The sequence below is a fragment of the Erythrolamprus reginae genome, chromosome 7 (assembly GCF_031021105.1).
Source record: "Erythrolamprus reginae isolate rEryReg1 chromosome 7, rEryReg1.hap1, whole genome shotgun sequence".
In the NCBI taxonomy this organism is placed as follows: Eukaryota; Metazoa; Chordata; class Lepidosauria; order Squamata; family Dipsadidae; genus Erythrolamprus; species Erythrolamprus reginae.
Window position 1 is genome coordinate 22,332,457 of NC_091956.1, and position 9,691 is coordinate 22,342,147.

Below are 9,691 nucleotides of genomic sequence, written 5' to 3' on the forward strand. Positions count from 1 at the left end.
ACATGGTCAGGTGTGCCGCGAAGCTCAGAGAGAGAAAGAAAGCAAGAGAGAGAGAAAAAAGAGAAAGCAAGAGAGAGAGAGAAAGCAAGAGAGAGAAAGAGCAAGTGAGCAAGAAAGAGAACAAGAGAGAGAGAAAGAAAGCAAGAGAGAGAACAAGAGAAAGAAAGCAAGAGAGAGCAAGAGAGAGAGAGAGCAAGAGAGAGAAAGAAAGCAAGAGAGAGAAAAGAAAGAAAGAAAGAGAGAGAAAGAAAGAAAGAGAGAGAAAGAGCGAGTGAGCGAGAAAGAGAACAAGAGAGAGAGAGAAAGCAAGAGAGAGAGAAAGAGAACAAGAGAAAGAAAGCAAGAGAGAAAGAAAGCAAGAGAGAGAAAGGCATAGAGGGAGGTAAGGATGGAGAGAAAGAGAGCAAAAAAGAGAGGAAGGAAGGAAGAGAAAGAAAGAGGGATGGAGAGAGAGAAAGAAAGAGGAAGGAAGGGAGAGAGAGAGAATTTTTTTCTCCAAACTTTTTTTAGCTCCCCCCCTCGCCCCGCTCAATGTGCCCCAGGGTTTCGTAAATGTAAAAAATGTGCTGCGGCTCAAAAAAGGTTGAAAATCACTGACCTGGACAAATGAAAGCAATGGCATTTGCAGCAAGCCAACTTCATGAATCTGGCAAACACAGAAAAGGGAGAAATCTGCAAAGTTTTTACAGAGTTTCTCTACAAGGCCAGCGTTTCCCACCTTCTGTTTTACAAAGTTGCTAGTTTTAGGGTACTTTTGTTGCTCTCTCTCTCTTTTTCTTTTTCTCTTTTTTGAAAAAAAGCAGATTTCACTTCTTCTGGTCCGACCTCATTTATTTAAATAAATATAAATATACATTTGATATAAAACTATTTCCCTAACAAACCAGTGACTCTCCAGAAGATTCTTCCTCCTCCTCCCCTTCCCATTTCAGATAAAAACCAGGCCGGTACAAAAAAACAAAACAAACCCCAGGCTTCAGTCCAGCTTTTCCACCTCTTCCGCTCTTCGATTTTCTCCTTAAAGCAGGGGTAGGCAAAGTTGGCTCTTCTATGATATGTGGACTTCAACTCCCAGAATTCTTCAGCAGGCGTGATTGGCTGGGGAATTCTGGGAGTTGAAGTCCACAAGTACATAAGAACACAAGAACAGCCCTCCTGAATGGGGCCAAAGCCATCAAGTCCAGCATTCTGTGCCCCACAGTGGCCCACCAATTGTCCATGGGGATCTTGAGCAGAAAGAGAAGGCAAAACCCTCCCTTTCCCTTGACCCCCAACAAATGGGACTCAAGGCAATCCTGCCTGCCTCAACCAACATAGAGGCGGCACATGGACATCCGTTTCAATAAGCAACTTGTACATAGAAACATAGAAGATTGATGGCAGAAAAAGACCTCATGGTCCATCTAGTCTGCCCTTATACTATTTCCTGTATTTCATCTTAGGGTGGATATATGTTTATCCCAGGCATGTTTAAATTCAGTCACTGTGGATTTACCAACCACGTCTGCTCAAAATTTGTTCCAAGCATCTACTACTCTTTCAGTCAAATAATATTTCCTCACATTGTTTCTGATCTTTCCCCCAACTAACCTCAGATTGTGCCCCCTTGTTCTTGTGTTCACTCTCCTGTTAAAAACACTTCCCTCCTGAACCTTATTTAACCCTTTTAACATAATTCAATGTTTTAATCCTGTCCCCCCTTTCCCTTCTGTCCTCCAGACTATACAGATTGAGTTCCTGGCCAGTTTTATGCATAAGACCTTCCACCATTTTTTTAGCCCGTCTTTGGACCCATTCAATTTGATCAATATCTTTTTGTAGGTGAGGTCTCCAGAACATCCGTTTAATAACCAACTTGGACATCCCTTCCAATAATCAACTAACAAGTCATAGAAGAGCCAACTTTGCCCACCCCTGCCTTAAAGTAAACCTTCTCTCCAATTTTGGGTGTGTGTGTGAATGAGGCTGCGAGCGCTTTCCTCCAACCGTTGGCGTGGCAGGACAAGGGGTTTGGGGTCCGGGGTTCGGGTCCACCCTCTTTTGGGGGAGCAAGCAGATTGGCAACTCTTTGGATCCCCAGTTCGAGACCCGATCCAAACCACCGAGGGGAAACTGTTCATCGTTTTTTTCGTCTTTCCCCCCGAATCCAGCAGAGTCCGGCCGGTGGGCGATTGTCCGCGGAGCACAGCTCTCCCCCACTTCACAACGGGGACACCTCCTTCTCTTCGTTGGCCGAGGCCGGCGACAGCGACTCCTCGTCCTCGGATCTGGGGAAGCGCCCCGGGTTGGTGGCGCAGCTGCAGCCACCGCCGCCGCCGCCGTGCGCGTTCCGCTGGGCGCCTTTGCCTTCTTTCTTGTGCTTGACCCTCCGGTTCTGGAACCAGATCTTCACCTGCTTCTCCGACAGGTTGAGGTAAGTGGCGATCTCGATCCGCCGGAGCCGGGACAGGTACATGTTGGCCGAGAACTCCCGCTCCAGCTCCAGGAGTTGGGTGCTGGTGAAGGCCGTGCGCATCCGCTTGCCGTTCTGCAGCGGGCCGGCACCGTCCGAACCTCCTGCGGTGGAAGGGGGGGCGGAGGGTGGGGGGCAGAAAGAAAAAGGTCCGGTTAACAAAAGCTCCAGCTTAACCCATCCTTTTCTTTCACCTGCCCTTCCTGGCATCCTGGACCACACAAGTCCCTTTACGTTCCCCTTCAACCTCGGCCCACCTGTTGCAACCGGACCAAAGCGAGGCAACAATAGCGATAGCCTTTCTTTCTTTCTTTCTTTCTTTGTTTCTTTCTTTCTTTCTTTCTCTCCCTCTTTCTTTCTTTCTTTCTTTCTTTCTGTCTCTCTGTCTCTATGTCTCTGTCTTTCTCTTTCTTTCTTTCTTTCTTTCTTTCCTTCTTTCTGTTGTCTTTCCTTTCTTTCTTTCTTCCTTCCTTCTTTCTTCCTTCCTTTCTTTCTCTTTCCTTCCTTCCTTTCATCCTTCTTTCCTTCTTTCTCTTTCTTTCCATCCTTCCTTCTGTTGTCTTTCTTTCTTTCCTTCCTTCTTTCTTCCTTTCTCCTTCCTTCCTTCCATATTTCTTTCTTTCTTTCCTTCTTTCTGTTGTCTTTTTTTCTTTCCTTCTTTCTTTCTTTTTCTTTCCTTCCTTCCTTTCATCCTTCCTTCCTTCTTTCCTTCTTTCTTTCATCTTTTCTTTCTTCTTCCTTTCATTCTTTCCTTCCTTCCTTTCTTTTTTTTTTGCTCCCATCCTTCCTTGCTTCCTTTTTTCTTTCTTTTTCTTTCTTTCTTTCTTTCTTTCTTTCTTTTTTCTTTCTTTCTTTCTTTCTTTTGTCTTTCCTTCCTTCCTTCCTTCCTTCCTTTTCTTTTTTCTTTCTTTCTTTCTTTCTCCCATCCTGCCTTGCTTCCTTTTTTCTTTCTTTCTTCTTTCTTTCTTTTGTCCTTCCTTCCTTCCTTCCTTTTTTCTTTCTTTCTTTCTTTCTTTTGTCCTTCCTTCCTTCCTTCCTTTCAACTTTTATGCCGCCCAATCCTGAAGGACTGGGACCGCTTACAAACAATATTTAAAAAGTTCAGAAAAAGAAATCAAGTAAAAATTAAAACAATAACCCCGGTTAAAACCCACAACTCAGCCATCCAATCAAAACATAACATATCATTCAATACGATTTGGCCATGAAAGATGTACAATTCATGCCCCCCCCCCCCATATTTAGACATATGTGCCGCTTCACAGTGCTTTGCAGCCCTCTCTAAGTGGATTTACCGAATCAGCATCAACAATCAACAACCAACAGGAAAGGGACCGGCCGAATTCCCCACCAATTCGCCACAATCACATCTCTCTCTCTCCCCCCCTACTCCTCTCTCTCAAGACTTCCGTTGTTGCTTCCCAATTCCCGACAAATTCCAGGGCGAATGCCTTTGAACATGGAGGCTCCACACCATCAATCCCCTTTGATGGATTGAAAACCTTCCGACCGATTTGGCTAAGGCCGCCCTTCTCAGCCGTAGGAAGTTAGGCGTTAACTTGCCTTGGGGGCCGAATGGAGACTTTTCGCCCGCATCTCCTCATCCCCCGCTTCGCCACGGAGGATGAGACTTTTGCTATGGCGCGCAGGGAAGGGAACGGGGGTGTGGAGGGTGTTCACCCATCTCTTCGCTTCCGACACCCACCCCCCCAATGGAGATTGCGCGGACTCCTTTCCTTGCTCCGAGAAGAGAGACCCCACCTTGAACCGCCGTCTTAAGCTGGAAGTTAGAGTTATTCGATGAGAACAACCAGGCATGTCTGCTCCATTAATCTGTCTGTCTGTCTTCCATCTGTCTGTCTAATTCTATCTATCTGTCTGTCTAAATCTCTCTCTCTCTCTCTCTATCCATCCATCCATCCATCTATCTATTACCTACCTACTACCTACCTATCTACCTACCTACCTATATCTTCCATCTATTATCCATCTCTCTAATTCTATCTCTCTAATTCTGTCTATCTGTCTATCTATCTGTCTGTCTGTCTGTCTGTCTGTCTCTCTGTCTCTCTGTCCGTCCGTCCGTCCATCCGTCCATCCATCTATTATCTACCTACCTACCTACCTACCTACCTACCTTCCATCTATTATCCACTCTCTAATTCTCTCTCTCTAATTCTGTCTGTCTGTCTGTCTGTCTGTCTGTCTGTCTGTCTGTCTGTCTGTCTGTCTGTCTGTCTGTCTGTCTGTCTATCTATCTATCTATCTATCTATCTATCTATCTATCTATCTATCTATCTATCTATCTATCTATCTATCTATCTTCGGCAGAGCGCCCTTCCAGGATAACTCATGGGATTTGGAAATCCAAACAATCTCGGTGGCTCAGATCGTTCGCTTTTTTTCAGTCCATAAGGCGCTTGTCTCGGGAAGGATAACGGGTGTGTCCCATACCTTGTGCAGAGGTCTTCAAACTTGGCAACTTTTAAGACTGGTGGACTTCAACTCCCAGAATTCTCCCAGCCACGAGTCCACGAGTCTTAAAAGTTGCCAAATTTGGGGGCGGGGGACAGTTACACCTCGAGTAACTGTACTCGGCTCTAAATTGATAATTCGGCTCAGGAGAGAAAGAAGGCGAGCGGAGTCCTCCGCAGCCCACTTCATCAGGTGCGGCTTCTCCTCCCGAGCGCGCGCGGAGGGGGGGATGGGGGGGCCGAGGGGAAGACGAGCGCCTTCTTTTAGCTCCGGCTTGAAGCCTGCCAGCGGCGGCGAACTCTGAGACCCAAAGTTCCCACATTTCCAAGGGGGTCCCCAAAAAAGGACTCCGGAGCCAACAGTCTTTTCCCATTAAAAGACTGGGGGAGATTTTAACCGGCTGGGAAGAGGAAAAAGAGACAGGGGAGAAAGGGGGAAAGAGGAGCGCCTTCCTTTAGCCTCGGCTTGAAGCCTGCCGGTGAACTTGGGCCCAAAGTTTCCAGATCTCCACGGGGGTCCCTCAAAAAGGACACCCGGAGCCAAGAGTCTTTCCCATTAAAGACGCGGTTCCTCCGGGAGATTTTAACCGGCTGTGAAGCGGAGAAAGGGAAGAAAGAGAAAGCGGAGAAAGAGAAAGCCGAGAAAGGAGAAAAAAGGAGCGCCTTCTTTTAGCTCCGGTTTGAAGCCTGCCGGTGAACTTGGGACCAACGTTCCCAGATCTCCTCGGGGGTCCCCAAAAAAGGACCACCGCAGCGAAGCGTCTTTTCCATTAAAAGACGCGGTTCCTCAGAGAGATTTTAACTGGCTGGGAAGCCGAGAAAGAGATAGCAGCGCCTTCTTTTAGTTCCGGCTGAAGGCTGCCTGTGAACTTGGGACCAAAGTTTCCAGATCTCCACGGGGGTCCCCCAAAAAGGAGCCCCGGAACCAAGAGTCTTTCCCATTAAGAGACGCGGTTCCTCGGGGAGATGTTAACCGGCTGAGAAACAGGGGAGAAAGGGAAAGCAGAGAAAGGGAAAGCAGAGAAAGGGAAAGCGGAGAAAGGGAAAGCGGAGAAAGGGAAAGCGGAGAAAGGGAAAGCGGAGAAAGGGAAAGCGGAGAAAGGGAAAGCGGAGAAAGGGAAAGTAGAGAAAGGGAAAGTAGAGAAAGGGAAAGTGCAGAAAGGGAAAGCGGAGAAAGGGAAAGTAGAGAAAGGGAAAGCTGAGAAAGGAAGAGCGGAGCGCGTCTTCCAGAGGGCGACCCTTCGGAGAGCGCAGGAGGGCATCCGCGGCCAGTGGGAGGGGGTCCCGAAGCCCTCCCTCCGGGAACCCGGAGGTGGGCTGAAAGAACCTACCCAGGCCGAGGCAGTGGAAACGCCGGGGGTCGCTCATGCCGTAGGCGCAAACAGGTGGGTGGCCCAAGGCTTGGACGGCCGCGGACGCCACCGAGCCGGGCGGCGGCTGGTGCTGATGCTGCGAGGCCGCCTGGTGCTGGACGTGGCTCATCCGGGGGCAGAACTGACCCTCGCCGCCCGCCCGGACTCCTCCTCCGGGAGCGAAGTGGCCCTTGAGTAGCGGGAGGGAAGCGGCGGCGGCGGCGGCGGCTCCTCCTCCGGCCGAGGCGTGCAGGTGCGAGGTGACACAGAGCGGGCAGACGCAGAAGGAACCCCCGCCGCCGCTCTTGCGGGACGGGCAGGCGGGCCCGCCGGCTACGGACATGACCAGCGGGGCCGGCACGCCCAGCGGGATTAGGAACTCCTGCCCCGGGGGCGGCGGCGGCGGCGGGGGCGGCTCGGCCAGGGAAGGCACCACCGCGGGCCTCGCCACCGCGTCCTTGACGATGAGCGAATCCACATAGAAGGAGCGCGACATCGCGGACCAGGTGCTTCGGGGTGGGTGGGTAGGGGGGAGTTTAAGCCCGGGTGGGGGGACCGCCTTCCTCTCTCGCGGGGCCTCCGCGAAAGTCCCCGGGGCTGGCTCGGAAGGTGCTTATGGCTGGGAGGCGAACAATAGGGGGGCTCGCCAGAGGGCTGGTCTTAAAAGCGACCCCCCCTTCTCTCTCTCTCTCTCTTCTCGCTAGACCTCCCCTGGATCTCCCTCTTTCTTTCTTTCCTCTCCCTCCCTTCCCCTCCCTCCACCGCCTACTCCCCGGTGCAGCGACTTAGAATAACTCTTGCGCGCACGTGATGCCCGGCAATCCAAAAAGCCGCGCGTCGGGAGCCTTTTCAGCGGATCCCCCCCCCCCTCGTCCCTCCCTCCCTCCCCGAAACAAAGCGCGTGAGATGGGGGCAAGGGGGGCTGGAAGCTTGGCGAGAGGCGGGCTGTGTGTTTGGTCAGAGCAATGGGCAAGTTACACCTTTCGCCGCTGTTTGCCAAGTTCCCGGTTGAAATTCAAGGACGGGGGGGGGGCTTCCCACCACGGCCGCCACCACCCCAGCGCTTCTCCCTGCCCCCTTCTTGGCTTGCCTACCTTGGCGACTTGCAACCCGCAGCGGCGGAGATAAGGAGGAAACTTTTCTGATGGGGAGAGCGATCGACTGATGGAACAGCTTATCTGCGGAGGTTGTGGGGGTTTCAACACTAATAATAACAATAACAATAATAATAATAATAATATGATGATGAGGAGGAGGAGGAGGAGGAGGAAGAGGAGGAGAAGAAGAAGAAGAAGAAGAAGAAGAAGAAGAAGAAGAAGAAGAAGAAGAAGAAGAAGAAGAAGAAGAAGAAGAAACAGAGTTGGAGGGGACCTTGGAGGTCTTCTAGTCCAACCCCCTGCTTGGGCAGGAGACTCTACACTACTTCAGACAAACGGTTATCCAACATCTTCTTAAACACTTCCAAAGTTGGAGCATTCACAACTTCTGGAGGCAAGCTGTTCCACTGATTAATTCTTCTAACTGTCAGAAAAATTCTCCTTAGTTCTAAGTTGCTTCTCTCCTTGTTTAGTTTCCACCCATTGCTTCTTGTTCTACCCTCAGGTGCTTTGGAGAATAGTTTGACTCCTTCTTTGCGGCAGCCCCTGAAATATTGGAAGACTGCTATCATGTCTCCCCTGGTCCTTCTTTTCATTAAACTAGACACATCCAATTCCAATAATTGTTCTTTATATATTTTTTAGCCTCCAGTCCCCTAATCATCTATCTTGCTCTTCTGTGTACTCTTTCTAGAATATCAACATCCTTTTTTTGCATCCTGCTGACCTTGAGACTTTCAAAGGGAGATTGGACTGCCATTTGTCCGAAATAGTGTAGGGACGCCTGCTTTGGGGGGGGGGATGTTGGACTAGATCAGTGTTTCCCAACCTTGGCAACTTGAAGATACTGTATTTGGACTTCAACTCCCAGACGTCCCCAGCCAGCATTCGCTGGCTGGGGAATTCTGGGAGTTGAAGTCCAAATATCTTCAAGCTGCCAAGGTTGGGAAACACTGGACTAGATGACCTACAAGGTCCCTTCCGACTCTAATAATAATCTAATCTGATCTAAAACCTTCGCTATGGAATTTGCTCACCACACGCCGACCTGTACAGAAAGACACTGTGTACACTAAATCAACCCTCTCCTCACCCCGCAAAAAACACACCCTGAGTGAAGAAACTAACCAAACTCCTCCCGGGGGTCCAAATGCAGCCCCCCCTCTTTTAAATCTCCCCGTGATGTTTAACGGCCGTTGTAAAAACGGCGTCCCCGAAGCGTCTTTTCAGCGCTGTGTAAAGTTGCTTCTTGGGGGGGGGGGAAGCACCTTTGGGACATAGGGATAGAATAAAATTCAAAGAGCTGTATGTGAGAATTCTGAGAATTAAGTGCTATTTAAATCACTGGGTCACGCACCATTATATCTAAGAGTGAGAATGTTGGCTGAATTCATGTGAGAAATTACATCACTGCATACCTCCCAGCTACTGATGAGGGCCCACAGGGTTGATCTTCTCTGGGTCCCATCAGCTAAACAATGTTGGCTGGCAGGCCAGCAGGGCAGGGCCTTCTCTGTGGCTGCTCCAGCTCTTTGAAACCAACTTCCTCCTGCGATCTGGACTGTCTCCACCCTACTGGCCTTTCAAAAATCCACTGCCCCCCAAAATAAAATAAAATAAATGGAACACTTAAAGAACACAATATAACTCCAAGTAAATCAAACTTCTGTGAAATCAAACTGTCCACTTAGGAAGCAACACTGATTGACAATCAATTTCACGTGTCAGCATATTCAGCTTTGTACAGAACAAAGTATTCAATGAGAATATTTCATTCATTCAGATGTAGGAGGTGTTCTTTGAGAGTTCCCTTTATTTATATTTTTGAGCAGTGTATACTACATAGTTGTGGCTATAACGAGGGAGAAATTGAGCTCTGCGGTCTGATTCCAAGGGGATCCGGCTGATAATTCGCTTGGATTGGCCAATCCAACCCTATGGCTCGCGTCTTTCCTCTCTTAAGGGGGCGGCGGGGGGGGGGGGTATTGATGAGAAAGAAACCAGGCTGTGTTTTTAGGGCAGCCTTTTCTGACTAGGTGCTGGGCTGAAGGTGAAAAGTCTTTCACTAACTGCCAGCTGTAGTTCAGCAGTTCAAATCTCACCACTGGCTCAAGGTTGACTCAGCCTTCCATCCTTCCGAGGTGGGTAAAATGAGGACCCAGATTCTTGGGGGCAATGTGCTGATTCTGTAAATCGCTCGGGGAGGGTTGTAAAAGCACTATGAAGCGGTCTATAAGTCTAAATGCTATTGGTATTTCAGTTCATTTGGGCACCAGCAGTCTCGAAACCTGCAGCTGTTTTTTCTGTCTAGCCCGC

The 9,691-nt window shown here is 49.5% G+C and overlaps 1 protein-coding gene across 1 annotated transcript; it reads right to left on the minus strand.

Moving 5' to 3' along the window:
- Positions 1-2,200: 2,200 nt before the first annotated feature.
- On the minus strand, positions 2,201-6,774 carry GSX2 (GS homeobox 2). Its single transcript, XM_070756563.1, has 2 exons — positions 6,258-6,774; positions 2,201-2,556 (listed from the first exon to the last, which is right to left on the minus strand). The coding sequence occupies exons 1-2, from the start codon at positions 6,772-6,774 to the stop codon at positions 2,201-2,203; spliced, it is 873 nt and encodes a 290-aa protein (XP_070612664.1).
- Positions 6,775-9,691: the final 2,917 nt, after the last annotated feature.